We start from the raw sequence: 21,216 nt of genomic DNA on the forward strand, positions 1-21,216 counted from the left end.
CCAATCTTCAAATCAGAGTATAGTCAACTTTACAAAGCTGGTATAAGGTAAAACTAAGGTTTCGTGATTTGTCTCCGGAGCAGCACCGCAACATTTATTTCTTCCGAATAAACAGTATTAAACACTTCTAATTTAAAGTGTGTGTTAACGAGATATGCTTATACAAGGCGTCCTTCTTCAGCAGGCGGAGCAATGTTCCTGTAACCGACTTTCCAGTACCAATCTTGTTCAAGACCAATTAAAATGTCTACAAGCGTCCAACATTCATTCGTTTTCAGTTGCATCCTCATTCTTCAATTTTACGTTTCATCAGGTTTTTCAGTGAAATACATCCTAGTGCTTACCTCAAATGAAACCAACACAAGAGTATTCGGAGACTTGCTCAAGGAGAACGCAATTGACGGTCGGACCTACTTGATGCGATTCGCGAGGCTACGACGGCTCTCTGAAGTGTGTTTGGGCGTTGCCTTCTCTGGACACGCGTTTTATAACCGTACCCTTGGATTAAGGTCAGTATGTTATGGGAGCAGCAAAATAAAATCAGCATAGTACTATCTACCGTGTTTGTAAAATATTGAAAAAAATGTAGTTTTTAGATCATTTACGAACGAAATGACACTTCTCCGCACTTTTTCTTTGATTTCGTGTTTTTGCACCACTCAACTGCGCACGTCGTCATTGTTCCGCGTAAATTACACCATGACAGCCATTAAATGGCTGACGTAATTGTCAGCCGTTTACGCCATTTAATAGCTTCCTTATTGAAGGAAGCTATTAAATGGCGTAAACGGCTATTAAATGGCGTAATGTAATTGTACAAGTCGGTGAGATATCTATTTTAATTTTTTTTTTATTTATTTTGATAGTGAATGGCGTTGAACGAAATCAACCAACTCCACTTTTTGTCAAAATGCTTTCTTTTTTATTTATTTTGATAATGAATGGCGTTGAACGAAATCAGCCAACTCCACTTATTGTCAAAATGTTTCTTTTTTAATTTTTTTGATAATAAATGGCATTGAACGAAATCAAAATAAATAAAAAAATACGTGTGGCACTCGGAGACTGCCGCGGTAAAGCTATTGCATAGCATTTTTTATGCTATGAAAACGCTCAGAAGGAATTCCAGAAATACAATATATTCTTCCATAATCATCAACATTTACATTAATACATCTTTATCCACTATTTTATCATATCTCCATTATATAAGACATTGCAAATATCAGCTGACATTTCATAACTCCAAGCAAGACTGAACATTCTAAAATATAAAATAGAAAAGTATTTAATAAGTGACGTAAAGTATTAACAACCAGCAATATAAATGGATCAATACGATGTGCCTGTGACATTTGGCCAAATGTTACAGGTACATCGCATTTTTCATGAATAAATGCACTTTGTTTATTCATATTTAAAACTTTGTACACAAATTATTTGTACCATAAATCATAATGGCGTTTTGATTTTGTGCTGTCAAGTCTGTCAGTTGTAATTGTACGTTTAAAAATAACAAACACTCTTTTACGTTATTTTATCAATCCAGAATTCAACATAGCTTATGTTGATAAAACATATTATTTGGATAATATGGTAATATCATTTTGAATTTTATAATGGGAATATAAAATATACTTCACGCAATTTTAAGATTTCTGCACGGATTATAAAAAAATGTGTATTACTGCCATCTGTGTTCAAGTTGACGAATTAAGGTTATCAAATAAAATAATAGGGAATGTAAAATAATACTTTATTCAATTATATCCATATTTTTCTATTGACAGTCAACAACTAGGTTGCCTGGAGACTTGATATCCAACAGTCCTCCACCGCTATTTTCACTTACACCACCAGGGGCGCCGGCAGCATTTGGTCAAGGTGACGGCGCACCAGTATGCCATTTTCAGTTCTGACTTCATAATGGAGTCTACCTAATCTTCGGATGACGACTCCGAACTCCCATTTAACTCTTGGGTTGGTGTAACTGCGGACTTGTACCTTATCACCTTGTCCGAACTCCTGCGTTGGCGGTGCATTGTAATGTAATCTGGATAGTGGGGCGGATTTCTTAAATAAGGCATGCATATAGGTTCTTACCTCTCTGCCGAACATTAACTGATAAGGTGATAACTCTTTTGTATTAGGTGTACGTCTCAAGCGTGCCTTGACAGTTAACAGTATCAAATAAACTTCCGCTCTTGCTGATATAAAAGAACATTCAGGTATTAGCCGATTATTTTCTTTTTGTACATTCAAAAATTTAAATTTTAGCTTTGTATATATTTCTTCAAATTCGTACCTGTATTTTATTTCCTCTTCTAAATTTTCTTCTTCTGTAAGCCATTCAATTTTTTCTTGAATCGCGTAGAATTTGTTCAAATTTTCTTGTAAAGAATTCAGTCGTATATTTATTTCTTCAATGTCAATTTTTTCTATTCCCGAAATGTAATTTTCGGTTCGTTTCATTAACCCACGTAATGTGGCTCGTATTTCCTTACTTGTTTTTTAGTTCATTCGACATCTCGTCGCCAATATCAAATAAAATAATAAGGAATGTAAAATAATACTTTATTCAATTATATCCATATTTTTCTATTGACAGTCAACAACTCGGTTGCCTGGAGACTTGATAGTTGGATATCAAGTCTCCAGGCAACCGAGTTGTTGAAAGGCATTGATCTATAAATATAAAGATCCGCCACAAGCGGGCAAAACTTGAAACATACAAAATACGGCAAGTGGTGTAAAACGACTCCAGCCAAGTCCAGTCGCTCTCGCGCGGCGTAGTAATACACACGAATGTCACTGAACACGTTGAACGTCATTATTTTGAATTTAAAGCCTCAAAATGCCTTCTTGTGCAATGCGTAAATGCAAAAATTATGCTCGAAAAAGAAACAAACTTCATGGAATCACCTATCACACGTAAATGAAGAGAAATTATTAAATTTTGTTTATTTTTCGTGTTCGATCCGCCATGATTACGTGAGTAACCAGAAAGAGACAAAGTATGTTTTAGTCAATGAAAGTGATAAAGACGCAAAATGCATGGTCATAGATCAACAGAACAGAAGTGACATTTTATTGAATCTGACGATGTTCATATGTCGTATGTTATAGTTTAAGATCCCACTGCTTAATTTTTATATTAGTGTGTTTTTAGTCAAAATATAACATTTTATGGTTTATTTTAATAAAATAAAATCGATATATGGGAAATTCTGTATCCTAATCTTTAAATTTCCTTCGATACCTGTGGTAAATAATAAAAAATATTACCATAAAATTTATATAGGATAGTATACGGTATTTTCAAATTTCTTTAATTGAATAAATATTTCAATCATTAAGGTCGTATTTCTTCCTTAACCTAAACATAATTTAATAAATAATCTTAGTATAGCCAGAAATTAATCCTCAAAAAGACCACGGTAAAATTAGAATCTTATATATAAAATTCTCATGTCACAATGTTAGTTACTGTACCTACTCCTGCGAAACGGCTTTACTGATTTTCACTAAAATTTATATGCATATTCAGTAAGTCTGAGAATTGGCTACTATCTATTTTTCATATCTCTTAAGTGATAAGGGTTGTTCACCCTTAACATTTTTTTTATTTATATGGCAACACAATGTTTGCTGGGTCAGCTAGTACATTTATAAAATTTACACAACTTTGCAATTAATGGTCGTGTGTAAAATAAAACTGATAATAATAAACATAGATTAGTAAAGATACTTCGCCGCCTTGAAATTGAAATAAGCCACAAACGGCTTAATAGTAAGTTCTTTTTTTGAATTCTTGACAAATAAAAACATTTTTAGAGAAAATTTACGAATAAATAACTAATACTGCGTAATTTACATAATAAATAAATAATTATTTCAAATATTTTAGAGACATTTTAGCACGGAGACGTGGCAAAACTTTTTTACGCAACTATTTCAATTCTCAAAACTGGGTACATTTTCTTGTTAGGAGTGAGTAATATTTACTAATCTATGATAATAAATATAAACAATTTTTAAATCGTATATTTTAAACCAGTCGATACATCTGTATAGATACATTCTTTCAAATTATATTTTTATTTAATAATTATTTATTTAGTTAAACTGTACTATAACATTTCTACGTAAACGACGTACTAAAACTATTATCGACAGTTTTGGACATTTTTTACCTTCTGTTCCATTATTTCATTGTCTTTGACAAGCATGCGGATCAATGGGATAGCCACCATACGTCCCGTTTTTAACGGGACAGTCCCTTTTTCCGATGCTTCGTGCCGTTGTCTCCGAAATGAACCGTTGCCATTGTCAATTAAGTAACAGTATATAGTATAATTATGAAAAAAAACATGGGGTGCTCCATTTACCAGTTTTGTAAAAAGCGCCCCACATTTTTTCCACAATTATAATATTTACTGTTCCTTAAATGATTCATAGATTGAAAATTATTTTCTACTTTTTAGTTAATTTTATCATAAAAGCGTGTTTTTTAGTATCTAACTATATTTTTTCAAGTAAAAAGTATTTGACATAAAAAAAATCGATGTCCCGTTTTGACTGAAGTAATCATTGGTCACTATATTCCATGGTCAATATTTACGTTTGCGTAGACTTGAAACGCAAGGTCAAACACTAGTTGTCTTTTTTTATCACATTGTTCTAATAGCTCTGTCCCTTATAGAACATTTGTCTATGTAGTAAAGGTAAGTAAAATAAAAAACGTGCATGTGTGCTATCAAAGCAGTTTCGCTCAAATTTTCTCTTAAGTTAGCGGGCGTATAACGTGTCTAGTATAAAATGTCATTGTTGAAAGGTGTTACTTATTTTCGTTACGGAATTTCTCGATTCGGTCGCCGCGCTCAAAGCCCGCGATAAAAGCTATGCAATAGCTTAAAAAAATGAAAAATAGTGGAGTTGGCGGGTTTGCAAATTAAGATATCGATATACATACAGTTTCACGTCCCTCGGCGGCGGTATGGGCGGCGCGGCGGGCGGGCTGTGCGACCGGCGCGCGTACGGGCGCTCGTTCAACACGCTCGCGCTCGCGCACGCCACCGACGACGAGCGGGAGAGGGTGCCCGAGCGGATCGCCGCGTTGACACTCGCACACGAGATGGGTGAGTACTGATGACGAGCGGGAGAGGGTGCCCGAGCGGATCGCCGCGTTGACACTCGCACACGAGATGGGTGAGTACTGATGACGAGCGGGAGAGGGTGCCCGAGCGGATCGCCGCGTTGACACTCGCACACGAGATGGGTGAGTACTGATGACGAGCGGGAGAGGGTGCCCGAGCGGATCGCCGCGTTGACACTCGCACACGAGATGGGTGAGTACTGATGACGAGCGGGAGAGGGTGCCCGAGCGGATCGCCGCGTTGACACTCGCACACGAGATGGGTGAGTACTGATGACGAGCGGGAGAGGGTGCCCGAGCGGATCGCCGCGTTGACACTCGCACACGAGATGGGTGAGTACTGATGACGAGCGGGAGAGGGTGCCCGAGCGGATCGCCGCGTTGACACTCGCACACGAGATGGGTGAGTACTGATGACGAGCGGGAGAGGGTGCCCGAGCGGATCGCCGCGTTGACACTCGCACACGAGATGGGTGAGTACTGATGACGAGCGGGAGAGGGTGCCCGAGCGGATCGCCGCCTTGACGCTCGCGCACGAGATGGGTGAGTACTGATGACGAGCGGGAGAGGGTGCCCGAGCGGATCGCCGCCTTGACGCTCGCGCACGAGATGGGTGAGTACTGATGACGAGCGGGAGAGGGTGCCCGAGCGGATCGCCGCCTTGACGCTCGCGCACGAGATGGGTGAGTACTGATGACGAGCGGGAGAGGGTGCCCGAGCGGATCGCCGCCTTGACGCTCGCGCACGAGATGGGTGAGTACTGATGACGAGCGGGAGAGGGTGCCACCAGCTGGACTCATGGCGATCCTCCATAAGACGTGAAATGCCCGAGCGGATCGCCACGTTGACGCTCGCGCATGAAATGGATGAGATTGGGAAAAGATTACCTATTTAACAAAATCCCGATAGAATACTACCGACACTAGACCTAATTGTGTGGGGGACGTAGAATAGAAAATTGTACACGTAGTATAATTATATTACTAAAATTGTCCTCAGCCAAGTTAAATGAATATTGTACTGGCTGCATATTTTAATACTACCTTTTTGGCGTAATTTTGATGGATTGATATCCGAATTAGATGAAGTACGCAATTACGAGTTTCCACTCTACTTCTACTTCGGATTCTTTCTAATAGACTTAGTACGAACTACGAAGGACTTACTGAACGATTTCAGTTTCATCCCATGCTCATCAAACTTCATTGAACATCTTATTTAATGTTCTTATTCTGAGATAAGTAGAAACATCCCTAATTACTGCTTATCCCAGCATTAGACTTCCAAAGTCTGATTGTTGCATGTACGATAGATAGAGTAACATATATCTAATAAGTCACACAGTTTGGCAAGGCGATAAAGCATTTCTTGATACATCCCAATTTCAACTAGGACACAGTTTCGGCGCCCATCACGACGACAACTTCCCGAACCCAGAGTGCCATGGGTACCTCATGGGTTCCCAATCATCGACATCCACGTCAAGCCATCAGTTCGAGTTCTCGATTTGCAGCAAACGACTCATCGCGGCAACGTTGAGCAGCATGAGCTACTGCTTGATTGAGGAGGACAGGCCTTATTGTGGGAATGGTGAAAATCATGATTTTTCAAAGAATTTTTTCATGTTACTTAAGTTGCAATAGGCATTTTGTTTAGATGTGGTCACAGCCTGCATGAACATCTGTTGTAGGGGTGTAGTGTATTGGAATAAGCGGCAATCTGCCCCCAGACGAACACGGCAAAGGTTCTAAATCACATGATTTTAATATACGCCAAAATTTTATTGAAATTAGAAACGGCAAATTCGGTCATCTCCCCGGGCGGCAAATACAGCTTACACGCCGGGCGACAATTTAAATCTACACCTTAAGCTGCAAATACATCCTGAACTTCGGACAGTTAAAATCCACGTTATCTATTATGTACCAGGTATTGTGGAGGAGGGCGAATCTTGCGACTGTGGTCTCCCCTCGCACTGCAGTCGCCGGGACCCTTGCTGCACGCCGAGAGCGGGCGGTGCTCTCGTATTTGAAGACGGGTTTGTTTTTAGATTTTATGTAGGTACCCACAAATAGGGTTAAAAATTGCCTGTTACATCTATAGAATTTGTAGTAATATCATATTATTGTAATATAAAACGTTTCAATGGCCTGTGCTCCCAGGTTGGTGTTGGTTGACGTCATAAATTTTTGCGTGAAAGTTCAGTTCAAATTCAGTATTGCTCTTTATAAGCCAGAATTCAACCTTATTTGCTTTTTTACAACATATAAATAGAAGAGTTTTACCAATGACAGGGCCCTACACAAGGATGGTTGTTCCGTTGCCCCGACAGCAATTTGCCACCCGTCGCAAAGTCTCTGCTGTAACTCGAGATGCGAGTACGCAAACATTTCCAGGAGTGGAATAGTAAGTACTGTTATCGTCGTTAATAAGAAGCTTGGATATTAACGATATCACATTTTTATAACGTTACATTAAAGTAATAAGTGACTCATTTGATACTACAGTTTAAAAACAGATGCGGGTAGGTGAAGTGGGGACGACACCTTGGCGGCGCTCGAATTAACAGAGAGCGACATTCTGGTCGGAGACTTCAGCAAGAGCAGTCGAATAACGGAGATACTTGTGTAGTTATAATACTTCTAATCACTAGTGTGAACTTACTTACGTATAATTGTTATATCGTTACTCTGTACCGTTTATGTGACTATATTATTACATGACTTCAAGACCTACAAGATGAGTTTGATTTCATCAGAAGTGTACAAGAACCAGCTCACAATCATGGACGGCGATTCGTAAGTACGAACATACTTGACACAGGAATAAAAACCGTGAGTTAAAACATTATTATGTCATATGTGAATTCATCTTGGTAGAATAAGTAAAAATGGGGGTAGATAATGTCGTTGATGTAAGGGAAAACTCATTTGAATTAAGAAAATGGATAGATTGAGACTAGTAATTCAATGAAATGTTAATACCCTCTGAAAATGATATACTTAAATTTTGTGAACAAACTTTACTCTTATCAAATTACTTGTTAACATTGTAAACTGAGGTGTTTACTTCAAAATAAGTGCATTTTCTGTGAAGAAGTGTCTAAAAGTAATTTTGCAAGGCAGTTCTTGTGGTAAATCTGTCCATTTGGTTAAATTCTGTGGTGTAAAAAGTAAATCCTAATTGTTCTAAAGTTACACCTACTTTGAAATATATAGAAATACACGTACTTATGAAAATATTTTAAGGATCTTTAATCTTAAATGTGAGGCTTTATAGATATGGGAACCTAATGGTTGTTAATATAGGCTAATGTACGCCAGAAATTGCATACAGGTTAGATTTGAATTTATTTTTGATAACTTTTAATGTTTCAAACGGGGTTTACGTATATGCGTTTGTTTTTATTGTATGGAAGGGACTATGCGGTAGCAACAAACGCAGTTACAGAGTACAGTATACCTACTTGATATAAGTGACACGTTTATTAAGTTGCAAAATTTTGATTATTCATAATTGTACAGAAATGTATAATATCTACGTGGTACATATTTAACTGCCTGCAAAAAAGTATCACGACCACGGTATTGAGTGGCTGAGTGTACCCAGGAGGGAAATGGTAAATGAGTTTAAGGTTTATTGTTTTTTTTTTGGATATTAATTGACTATATTTAAAAATAAACTTGCATTCACATCTACATTGTTCACATTTTCATTTTATAAATCAATGAAAGTTTCCTTTTGATTTCATATACTTGATACGTAATTGTTATGAAAGAAGCATACGTACGTTGCCAAATTTAGATTTCCATCAATTCTAGGCGAATTCACGCAGTACTGTGTACTACTGTGTTTTGACTCCCATAAAGTATAAATGCACATTAGTTAATGATCTATAAGAAAACTGAGAAACTTATGCGCAGCGGTCTTTGGAATATTATATATAAAAATATCTCTCTTATCTCCCATTCTACTTCAGACTGACTCACTTATACATAATATTAAATGTCTGTTTTAAATTTAGTATGCAACGTTTCGTTTTGTATTAATATTTCTTTACATCTCGTAATTTTAAATCTTTAAATTTCAATTTGAATTTGACACATTACACGTCCTTTTGGTTTGAAAATTGGGCACTATCAAATACTGGTAAATGAAGTTTGTACCTTAAACGTTGAGACGCTTAGACTATCGATATTATTAATTATGTGAGCCATTTACGAAATGATAAACGGGATCCACTTTGTATGGGATTGAGAATAAATTATTTTAAGTAAAATAATAATAATAATAATAATAAATTGATGCTTTTATAACTTGAGCTTAGTTCTATTTACAAGTTACAGCAATTAAGTTATTATACGTATTAAGTGAGAAACGGTCACTGAAGCCTACATAAATTTAGATAGTCTCTTGTATACCATATTTAAAATGAGTCTTGCCTGCGACTTTGTTCATGTGGAGTCAGAATATAATTTGAATTGCATTTTTAAAACGAGTCTTGCCTGCGACTTTGTTCATGTGGATTCAAAATATAATTTGAATTGCATTTTTAAAACGAGTCTTGCCTGCGACTTTGTTCATGTGGATTCAAAATATAATTTGAATTATACAATGCCCTCTGTCAAGATCACGGAGTACGTTAGTAATTTGGAATTGTCCATTACCTGGTCATGTAATGTTTTTTAAAAAAAATGTATACTTTTGACATCAACTTCGTAGTTTTGGTTTTAATGCATTTTCAAATATACAAACCGACAGACAATTTTTCTTTTTCAAATATATTCGATGTAAACACGTGAAGATTTCATTCTTATTATATGTATATCATAGCCAAATGAATAATAATGTAATCAAATAAAAGCATAGGTACATTTCGATGGGATTTTCTTATACAATAATTTACTTTTCATATAAATTTCATACGGTTCACAATTGCGTCATGTCTAGGTTTTCTCTATAGAAACATCGAGCATCTCCTTGAGAGTGTTGGTTGTAAATGATACATATTATATTAATATAATCTATATAGATATTACGCACTAATATAATTTTTATTACAAACTATATAAAAGTCAGGTGAAGCCGAGGCGTTTGAAATATATATAATAAATATGAATTGTTCGGTAATAAGGTGTATCATAAGATAGTTTGACTAACTGTTTGTTTGGCTGGCTGGTATAAAATCATGATCAACTTTAATAGACCTTTTTCAGGTCATAGAAATTTTAGGTTGTGATTGATAAGGAGCCACATGTTATGTAAAACAGTTATAGTTTTAAATCTGACGATCGTGATGAGACAAAATTAGAATCAGACAAGATTATTAAAATCATGTCATGTCATAGGTATTTCAAAATTTTTAAATAAATCTGACCGTTCAAAGTAGGTAAAAATCGAATTCAAATATTCCGTTACATACATACAGGTCAAGTTAATAAAAGCGTGGCAAAAATAAAAGCGTGTTTAAAAAAAATCTTTTATCAGTTGTAGACACAAATAAGTATAGTTAAATAATGGCCGGTTTCTGAAGTCATTTTTCTTGGTAGGTAGTTTACGAGTGTGTATTCAATAACACTATCCGTTTGATAACTACCTACGGAAAAAAAAATCCGCTTCCGAGGAACTCAATGTAAGACAAGGTCTGTTTAAACTCCGTTTAGATTAACGGACCATTTTAATGTGTTTATTCTTTCCATAACATTATTTGATTTTTTTTTAAAAACGACGTTTGCGTAAAGTCTAGCAAATCTTCCTTAGTATAATGCATAACTTTTACAGTAAAATAGCCCAAACTATAACTTCCTTATGGGAATCTTAATTTAAAACTTTTGGTGAAATAAAAAAAAAAAAAAGTTAAGTAGTTAAGCCATACACAATTGACAAGTATGTCGCTGACGTGAACGCATGGGTCCTTTGCTTTGTTAATTAAATTTTGAAATTCATGTAATAGTATGTATTATTATAACTGAATATAAATTCAATTTAATGTAATGAAATTTCTTTCTGACTTTCAAAAGTGGGTTATGTGGCCCTACTTTGAAAGAAATAATTTGAATTTGTGATAAATAACGTAAAAAAATTGGGTTCATACAACTTATACGTGTTATATTGTGTGAAATTCATGGTTAGTTTACCATTATTTAGTCTTTAACTTTGATATCATTCATTTCAAATATTCACGATATATTATTATTTTGATACTGCTTCATCAGTTGATAAAAGACGTACATTGGAAAGGCAACTATTTGTATAAAATAACATTGTAATAATTAAAAGAAGTACTAAGTAGTAATAAAATAATTTTATAATAGTATTTTGAGTCGCACAGATTCATTTAGTGGCCAACTATAGATCTATCTATCTATCAGTATAACAGTTATTGAACAGGTTGTTGAGCATTCCGAAATGGACTAATAAGATTAACGTCGTTATTCTGATGCGTAACTTTATCGAATCAATAGTTGTTGGAGATTTAACTATTGGACTTAGAATCCAGACATAAGTAAAGTGGGCAGCTAGATGTTGTCATTACTGTAGGTGTAGGAAACTTTTTTTAGTTTGATTTTTATTTATCTGTAGTTAAGATGGATTAGTGCAGATGCCTCGAGCAGTGTAATGTTCGCGGGTGTCTCTTGGTGATGCATATGGTTGGGTGTATGTATGTATGTTGGGTGGATGTATTACATTGAGTGAATATTGCATTTTTAGAGTAAATTTGAGTTGAGCACTGGCCGAATGTTATCGTAAACAAGGTATAAAAACTGCGGTGATACATGACTAGAGTGATCCTATATGAACATCACCTAGTTTAAACCGTGTGTTTTATTATTTAACAATGGTCTAATGCATTCGCTTCAATACCTGTCGCGCATATGACATTTATGTAAAGAGTCCTTATGAACTATGCCTGCAACAGAAATCCGTGGTGAACACTGTTGGGGCAGATTTATAACCTAGGTAATACACAACTAGTGTGATTCTATATGAACATCACCTAGTTTAAGCCTTGGTTCGGATCAACAGTTCGGGCTTTTTACATGCGAGTCGGTATTGCAAGAAAATGCGTAGAGTTTAAGCCATGTTTTTGATAAACAGTTCGGGCCTCTTACGTGCGAGTCGGTATTACAAGAAAATGTGTAACTCTTCTGGACTTAGGCATTAAACAACTGGTTTTCTTTTGCAGCTCTTGCATCAGACCATACACGATCGAGGACGAACGTGTGAGCAGGACGGCCGAATGTTATCGTCGTTAATAAGAAGCTTGGATATTAACGATATCACATTTTTATAACGTTACATTAAAGTAATAAGTGACTCATTTGATACTACAGTTTAAAAACAGATGCGGGTAGGTGAAGTGGGGACGACACCTTGGCGGCGCTCGAATTAACAGAGAGCGACATTCTGGTCGGAGACTTCAGCAAGAGCAGTCGAATAACGGAGATACTTGTGTAGTTATAATACTTCTAATCACTAGTGTGAACTTACTTACGTATAATTGTTATATCGTTACTCTGTACCGTTTATGTGACTATATTATTACATGACTTCAAGACCTACAAGATGAGTTTGATTTCAGTACAATATAGCGTTTTTTTTTTTGTTTCTATAACTTAATTTTGTTACTAGAATAACAATAGTAAAACTGAATGAGGACATAATCACTTCATCAAACGAAATGTGACATGGTCTATGCATATTCAGCGTATCGAAGACTGGATTCGCGACCTATATTTATACCATTATATGTTATAACCATTTTTATTTCATAATCTTTATTGTTATAAAAAATCCTCATAAAGATGGCGAAACTTAAGAATTAGCCAATAGACGAGGGCCAGCTTACGTCAGGTGGTCTTTTTGTGGGGCGGCAAATTTATAAAATCATATATTTTGGCTTTGCTGAAAATTCTGGTGAATATTAGCGTTAGAAAATGAAATGTATATTATATTATAAAATACATACATACTAAATCGTCCATGAATCTGTTATTTCTTCCTGGAAGGCATTTTCTTTATTGCCTTCGCTCTGGGCGAGTAATATAATTAAACTTCAATTCGTGCCCTAAGCGAAAAACAAATTTGCGCCCCGGACGACTTTACCCCACGTTTCGCCTCTACAATACAGATACACCCTTGCCTTTCAGGATTGCACAACGAAAGACGAACAGTGCGTTTGTAATAACACAATCGAATGTCGGTGCGGTCTTGGCGGTCGATGCCTGTCGGACGGGAGCTGCCATGCAGCAGAGTGTGCTATACTAGGGCTGAGGGAATGCAGCTGTTTGAAAAAAGGGCCCGTATGTACTTGTGTGTTTTGGTTAATACATGTGGAAAAATATCGGTGATACTACCACTTTTTAGGGGGATATACTTGACAGGGCTAACTCTGGTGATCTTAGCTCGGAGTTTTTACATATACAAAATGTTTAGAAAACTTCAATAGCGTGATTCAAGCAAGCTTTTTTTGTAATTTGAAGTTGCAAATGAGTAGCCGTGCTGGTAGTTAATTGCCAACCATCTGTAATCAACAATACATAGAATTGAGCTCCTACCAGAAGTAGTCTATGACTAATAGACGAGTAGATGCCTCGTAATAAGTGTCTTTCCTTTACCTCACCCTTCAAATTGATGATTTTGAAACTGATGTTGAACACTGATGTTGAAAATTGAGAAACGTTATAGCGGCGATCCATCTTGAGTCATGGAGGATTCTACTGTTTTAGTAAAATATTGTTTAATATTGCAACCCAGGGTGGTCTGGTCGGCCGAGCACACAGATGCGGCGTGTGTTGCCAGATTAATAATGCCAATAAGCGGCGAGATCAGTGCGTTGGCGCGGAAATAGCTGCGCGGGAAGCCATGGCGGTCAACATGCTGCCAGATGACTGGCCCAATGATGAATATATGGGACGTGAGTAATAGACACACACACATAAAATCATATAAATAATAAACTGTAGTTTAGTAATTTTTAAGCTGTGTTCGACTTGGAAAGGCCTAAATATAATGGTAGGTCTCCTCCACGTATGAAGTTGGATGGGTGATCACTAGTGGTGATGCCATTGATGATCACCCATCCAACTTCACCAATCCGGTGATCACCCGGTCACGCCAGACGTTGTTTAGTTTCATATGTTGAGATCTACATAATTGCTGTCTATTCATTTGATTCATATTTCAGCAAACATAACGCTAAGCCTGTGCAAGGACAAAGAGTGCAAGACGGCGGCGTTGCGAGCGTGGGTCCCCGGCGACTACTGCGTGTCGCTGAACACGGTGGGCGTGTGCTCGCCGCGCGGCGTCTGCAAGAACGTGACGCGCGCGCCCCGCGTCAACGTGTACCCGGACCTGATGGTGAGCGGGGCGGGGGGGAGGGGGCTACAGTACAACATGGTGACCACTGCTTGACCGACGGCTAAAAATATAGCCTGCGTCACTTCCATATTCGATAATCCGATACGAATCAAACGACACCTGAAGATAAAATCTGTCAAGTCGTTTGGGCTGTAGGGTGCGTGCCAGGAAATAAGACAAACACATATCTTTTATGAAACAGACATCTTCAAAATTTAAGACACAATTCACTATTGACATGTATTTTATTATATTTAAATTCTTGTTTCAGAACATGAAATTGCAGACTTATAAAAGTGTTTCTACAACTGCGCATATAGATGTTATAAATTATCTAGTTCTATATTGTCTTTGTTGGAGAATTCCTTCAATGATTGCATGAAATAAATCACGAAAAAAACTTCTTAAATATTTTATTTAAAAAAAAAAGTATACAACGTCTTATGATAAGATCATATTTATTTAATAATGCGTATAATTTATATATCACTTAGTATTTATTACATAGTTTTTCAAGCATTTTAAAATAACAATATTTAATGTCAAACTCCATGTCGTACCAATAGTTGACAGCTATGCAGCCGTGGCTCTGTGTCACGTGATGGAACCATAGACTAGGCAGGTATAAACAATCGCCCTTGTTAAGCCGGATTTTGTATCTGTGCGCCTTTTCGAATTCCGGATACTCGGATAGGTTGGGGTTGAGAGGATCTAAAAAGAAAGTATAATTGAGGATAACTATTTCTTTGCGCAAAATAAACTATGAAAAAATTTGCAAAAATATTGAAGTGGTCAGGGAGACATATTTTTCCTCCTCCTCAGGGGTAGCAGCGCCTCTATGGCCGACGTCAGATAGGAATCCAATCTTATCTGGGGTTGAATACAGATATGCATGGGCGGCATTAGCTTACCATCAGGCTACTCTAAAACTTATGGCTGATTCAAATGTAATTTAAGGATTCGGCAAAATTTGCACTCGTACATTTAGGCGGGAACCCTTACATAATTTCTGTAAGAAGCAGAAATCCTTTAAAGTATACTCACCAATACAAATCCATGGTAACCCAGCATCATTTTCTATTTCACTCCTCCCATCTTCACTATCACCAACTTTTTCTTCCACTGGAACTATTTCCCATATATCCTGTATTCTTTTAAACTCGGCCTGAGGATACCTCTCATAGGGTACATAGGGTAAATCAGTGGGAGGTATCAGGATGAATTCCTTGTAACCGTCTATAACACAGTAGATGTTTTCATATGGGTCCTTATGCACTGAAAGAAACAAAATTAAAAATTTGTAAAAAGTAAGGTGTTTTTTTATATAATATAGGAGTAGCAGATGAACATACAGTCGACCACAGATGCCCCACTACGTCTGAGGACTTAGCTGGAGCACCTCTGCAAAATGTGTCTCCCTTACCACACCCTTCAAACCAAAACACAGTAGTGCTTAACACTTCTGTTATTAGGTAGAAATAGCTGTGGCAATAGTGCAGCCGGAGTTGAACCATAAAGAGTTCTACCATCTAAAATAGAAACTAAGGTTCGAACTAGGATATACCACCACAACTAAATGATGAAGCACTCCTTGCGGTTTGGTGAAAGAGGGGTGAATGCTAGGTAACTTACATTTGAGGAGTTACACCCAACACCTATTTCAGCATAATAACAACAGTGTTAAGCGCTGCTGCTGTGGTCTAAATTAAAGAGTCGGATAATGTAGACATACTTATCCAAGACATTTCAACTTACTCCTTAGGGGTAGCAGTGCAATTATGGTCATCCATTACTCTAATTATTATGAGGTTGATTATAAAACTTACTTGAAGTAACAGCCCTCTCGTCACCCATCCAAAAGTTAACAGCATCAGGACTCTTGTTAAATGCTGTACTCGCAAAAGGTACTTCAGGCAACACATCTTCTAGGAGCTCAGCAAAATCTTCTGTCAAATTGGAATTTTGACGTTGAATGTAGGGTATCATGTTATCTCTAAAATATAATTACTATATCAATTTTACTCAAAACATCTAGATAAATATCTCTACAACTGAACAGTTTATTATTTGGCTGGTTAAAGAAATCATGAAAGGCAAAAACTCAGGAGATGGAGGAGAATTAACACTTCGAACGATCAACAATAGTTGATCAAAGGTAGAAAAGGACCTAAACTCTGTGAGATGAAATAAAAGGAGACAGCCAAGAAAAGATGAGGTTGGAAGAATCGTCTGGAGAAGCTTAAGCCCAGATGTGGATATAGTGTCTTAGATGATGATGATGATGATGATGATGATAACTACTTAAAATATTCAAATAGGACTTTTTTCATCAACAAATTTAAAAGACTTAGACAGACATTTTTTTACCAACAAATTTTGTAAGTAAAAGTTGACAAAGCTACGTCCATTTGTGAAGTTCAATATTAACAACCTCAACGTTAATAATATAGAATACATACTCTTTGGCTTCTAATATGTCCAGAAATTCTGCCATAGTCATCTCAACTTCATAGGGCATCACAAAATACTCCAACCCATCTTTGTTCTTCGTAATTCCATCAGCTAAGCCATTAGGTGTCAGTGCCACTGTCACGTTTTTGTCTGCAAATCTCTCCCTGTAAAATTTCATAAAACCAGGATTTTACTTTAGCAACCATTTTCCTATAATCTTATATATTGAATTCTCGTGTCAATGTTAGTTACCCTACTCCTCTGAAACGCCTTTACCGATTTCCTCCAAATTTTATATACATATTCAGTAGGTCTGAGAATCAGCTACTATCTATTTTTCATACCCCTAATTAATAAGGTTTGCTCAACCTTAACATTTTCTTATTTATATGGCAACACAATGTTTGCCGGGTCAGCTAGTATTCTTATAACATCATATTATCTTCTACTTTGGTACTTAGTTACTTCATGAGGACTGTGTTGTAATGGATGTATGTGCCAAAGCAACCACTTCTAATAAGAAATCTACTTCATGTTACATACAATGCTTATAGGATGTGGCACTACCAGTTCTTGAAAACTTTTAATTATTCTTCACACATTTAGTAAAGCGAGATAAATATTTAAAAAAACTTTTTGAACGTAAGTAATTTGACTTTAAGGATACACATGTAGCAGAATGAACATTGTAGACACAAAGAGAATTTACTAAGAATAATGTGTTTAATAAAGTATAGTCCGCACCAAACTGCTAGTCCACTCTGAAGTTGTTGTGCGCAGGTTTAGTTAGCATATACTCCATAACGTAAAGGCACACTAATGCAGCTATGTACCAGTGGGCAAGAGTGGGCAGAGGATACGTGCCAGGAAGATCCCGCAATGTCTTTATCCCACTATTATCTGCAATTTGCTATTACAAAGCGACTCGTTACTATATTCAGAGCGGACTAGCAGTTTGGCGCGGACTATACTAATTCCGTCAAGAAGTGCACCTGAAGTACTGAGCATTCCATTTGGTCACAGACGTCCACTCTGCACAGCCACCTCTGATGATAACCGGGATATTCTTTGACACATACTCTCTGTGGAAGACCAGTGGTTCCAGGGATTCCACTTCCGCTACCTCACTACCAAGATACAAGGCTGTTAAAATAATATTTATGATGTACCAAATTATTTAATTTGAAAGGTAGATTAGTATGGTTTGAGGGAATTTACCACCGCAACACCTACTTCTATTGTGGGGTACTTATTGTTTTGGTGAAAGGATGTGGATGCAAACTGATTTTATGAGGTTTGAAGGTGGTAGAACCCTTTGTGGTTTGACTCCGGTGGCACCACCGTCATGCTTATTTCTGCCTTATAACAGCAGTGTTAGGCACCGCTGTGTTCTGGTTTGAAGGGTGTGGTAAGGGAGACTTACTTTTTCGAGGTGTTCCAGCTTAGTCCTCAGGAGTAGCCGCTCATCTGTGGCCGACCTCAGGTAGGAATATCTAATCCTATCTGGGGTTGATTACAGATGTCTATGGGCGGCAGTAGCTACTTACCATCAGGTGGACTACATGCTCGTCTACTCCTATATTATATAAAAAAAAAGGTCTTACGCCTTAAGGGAAAACTCGTCTGTGATTGGCTGCACGTGAAACTCCTGTTCTATAACATGGACACAGATGTCCATGAGCAATAGTGAGACTTACTATCAATAGTTCATGCTCGTTTGGGACTATCATATTATAAAAAAAAAAACATTTTTGGCCAATTAGTGTCACATTGTTATGAGCATAATCCACAGGTCCACATACTGGTCAAATCTTGATTACTTTACTTCACACACACCTATAAATTCATAGTCCCCCAGTTACTTTAGACAAACTCTGCCCATTATCAGTGAAAACATATTTCGTAGTAGAAGTAAATATTTGTATCACGACTTACCCGAGGATTCTTCATTCAAAACGTCAAAAGCCTCAAGAATTTTACGAGACATTATATGTTTAATTAAAGATTCATATCAATTTTCATTACTTTATTTTCAAAATCATAAACATAACCTTTAACTTTAACAATTCTGTATCTTATCAAGACTGACAATTGACATTGACAGGCTATTATTACCAGCAACAAAAATTTGTAAACAAAATAATCAGATTTTTTTAATCAATTTCTAATTTAGAATAAATTTAAATATATTTCACAGGCATCGGTTTCTTCAATATTCCTTTGATGGGTGGTCCACTTATATCAACTTTGGGAGTCTTTGGACAAGGCGGTGGTTCTAATGGTGGTGTAGCGTCATCTACCGATGTTGGGGATCTCGAGCGCCAAAACGCCCGAGGCATAAATGTGTACGAAGAATCCACGGCGGTCACTGTTAGAAATGAACTTCATGGTTAACATTAACCTTAATATCTCTTCTTACTTATTATTAAAATATTATTATTTACCGATTAGGCTCATTATCGGACAACATAATAGCTAGATCGCTTAATTCAAACAGAAGACGAATGTTTAAACTACAATCTGTCACTAATTATTAGTAAAGAACGCAATATTAACCATCGAAAACTGATAATAATTACTTACTCTTCGGTTTTTGGTTAGAAAACTCCGATATAGATAGAGCACTCTGAGCTCTTGGGCCAGGCAGCATGTTTAATTCAAAGAAATCCTCTGCCCCTTGCTGTGTTAAACTTAATTTGTGTTTCTGATTTAGTTGACGAAGACGTACGGCCTTATCGAAACTTTGCAGAAAGGTTTTCGAAGTGTTGTGAATTTGTGTGCCATCCAAGATTCCTGAAACGAGAAAAATAATTTAAGAAACATTTTGTAATATTGGCTGTTAAGTCCTTAACGCCCATATTATGTCAACCAGATTGGATTGTTTTCATATCCTTAAAGGTACATACGTAATTGAGCACATCTTGCAATTATCGTTTCTTTGTACCGATGTCTCTTAGTCATTGGATTTCCTGTAAAATTAATATCCACCAAGCAAAGTAATGTGCAAAGATTATCAGCAGTAGCCTGCAAAAACAAAATATACACAGTTTTAATAGATTCGATTCCAAAAAATACATAAAAATTCCGAATACAGGATTAGGCAAATTCTCGAAAATAAACTCTAAATCGATGGATAGAAAGGATATATCATTTAATTAGTTAAAAGGATCTCGAAAAGACGCTGATCATAATGAAATCAGCAAAGCGATATTAAGTTAATTTTATGATTTTTGATAAACCCACCTCGACATTTTCCAATTTGTTTTTCTTAGCAACTAAGACTTCCAATCTTCGCAAAGGTTTCGCCCATGATATATCTGATATTTTATTTTCAGACACGTCTAGAATTCTTAACGTTGCCTGCAATATATTATATTACAACTACGCTACTCATTTTCTTACTTTCATTGAATTATAAATTATTAGATTAGACTTTATTGATAAAGCTAATTTTGGATATGAATCTTTCTTAACAATATGTAGTCTCAGTGGCACGTAATTGTAGTATGGGAAAATGCTGAAATATTTATAGAAAATAGCATTTTAATGAAATAATCAAATGATATTTAGCTATTACTTACGCCAATGGCTATCATTGTCCTAGGGTCAAAGCACAATGGATCGCAGTCATCAACATTCTGCTTTTCAATGTGCAACTCTTCTAAATATTTCAAGCTTTCTAAATTTTCGACGACGCTTATGCGATTATTGCTCAGGTACAGTTTTTTAAGCTTTGTTAGTTTTTCAAGACCTTCGATTTTATTAATCCTGTTCCATTGCAAATGCAAGTGTGTTAAATTGTATAAGCAATCTAAGTTTTCTATTTTCCATATGAAATTATTGTGAAAATATGCGTATATGATGTGGCTTGTGTGCTTGGGCTTAGGCTGTAATATAGTGAAATATTAGATATAATCTGTTCGCAACGTTTCGGTCGATAGATGTTAATTAGTACTAAAACTTACTATTTCTGTAAGTGATTTCTCGTACATGAACAGGTGAGTTTGTCTCTCCGCCTGATTGAGTTTCTGTTTTAATATTTTTCTTGCCTGCTTACGCAACTGAGCTTCATTTTGTTTCAACTCCGCTAGTTTCGTAGCATTTTCCATTAGCTTAGCAGCTTTTTTGTCTTTTAACATGGTTATATACAATTAAATTGGTTCTTAACAAAATATTGAAATCGATCAAATAAATTCGAAAAATCCGCCGTAGTCAATAACAAAACAAAGTATCATTGTCATGGTTACGGT

General features: G+C 36.5%; 2 protein-coding genes across 4 annotated transcripts in view; one reads left to right on the forward strand and one right to left on the reverse strand.

The window, feature by feature from the left end:
* Nucleotides 1–14,942, forward strand: part of LOC140756436 (disintegrin and metalloproteinase domain-containing protein 10) — a 25,641-nt gene extending 10,699 nt beyond the window's left edge. For all 3 annotated transcript variants that reach the window (XM_073091942.1, XM_073091941.1, XM_073091943.1), the window contains 9 exons: nt 314–509; nt 4,975–5,138; nt 6,548–6,745; nt 7,085–7,193; nt 7,450–7,561; nt 13,306–13,458; nt 13,913–14,072; nt 14,343–14,515; nt 14,787–14,942. In XM_073091942.1, coding sequence (XP_072948043.1) covers nt 314–509; nt 4,975–5,138; nt 6,548–6,745; nt 7,085–7,193; nt 7,450–7,561; nt 13,306–13,458; nt 13,913–14,072; nt 14,343–14,515; nt 14,787–14,897 — 1,376 coding nt within the window. In that variant the 3' untranslated portion in view covers nt 14,898–14,942. The remainder of the gene's footprint in view (nt 1–313; nt 510–4,974; nt 5,139–6,547; nt 6,746–7,084; nt 7,194–7,449; nt 7,562–13,305; nt 13,459–13,912; nt 14,073–14,342; nt 14,516–14,786) is intronic.
* Nucleotides 14,913–21,200, reverse strand: JMJD7 (Jumonji domain containing 7). Its single transcript, XM_073091948.1, has 12 exons — nt 20,932–21,200; nt 20,548–20,853; nt 20,210–20,326; nt 19,873–19,990; nt 19,550–19,759; nt 19,166–19,334; nt 18,902–18,972; nt 17,959–18,109; nt 16,975–17,130; nt 16,342–16,508; nt 15,560–15,790; nt 14,913–15,226 (listed from the first exon to the last, which is right to left on the reverse strand). The coding sequence occupies exons 1-12, from the start codon at nt 21,103–21,105 to the stop codon at nt 15,006–15,008; spliced, it is 2,091 nt and encodes a 696-aa protein (XP_072948049.1). The 5' UTR covers nt 21,106–21,200; the 3' UTR covers nt 14,913–15,005.
* Between the last annotated feature and the right edge of the window lie 16 nt (nt 21,201–21,216).

Source organism: Epargyreus clarus, unplaced genomic scaffold, assembly GCF_041222505.1.
Source record: "Epargyreus clarus isolate Ecla_fem2 unplaced genomic scaffold, WU_Ecla_fem_2.2 ptg000035l, whole genome shotgun sequence".
NCBI lineage: Eukaryota > Metazoa > Arthropoda > Insecta > Lepidoptera > Hesperiidae > Epargyreus > Epargyreus clarus.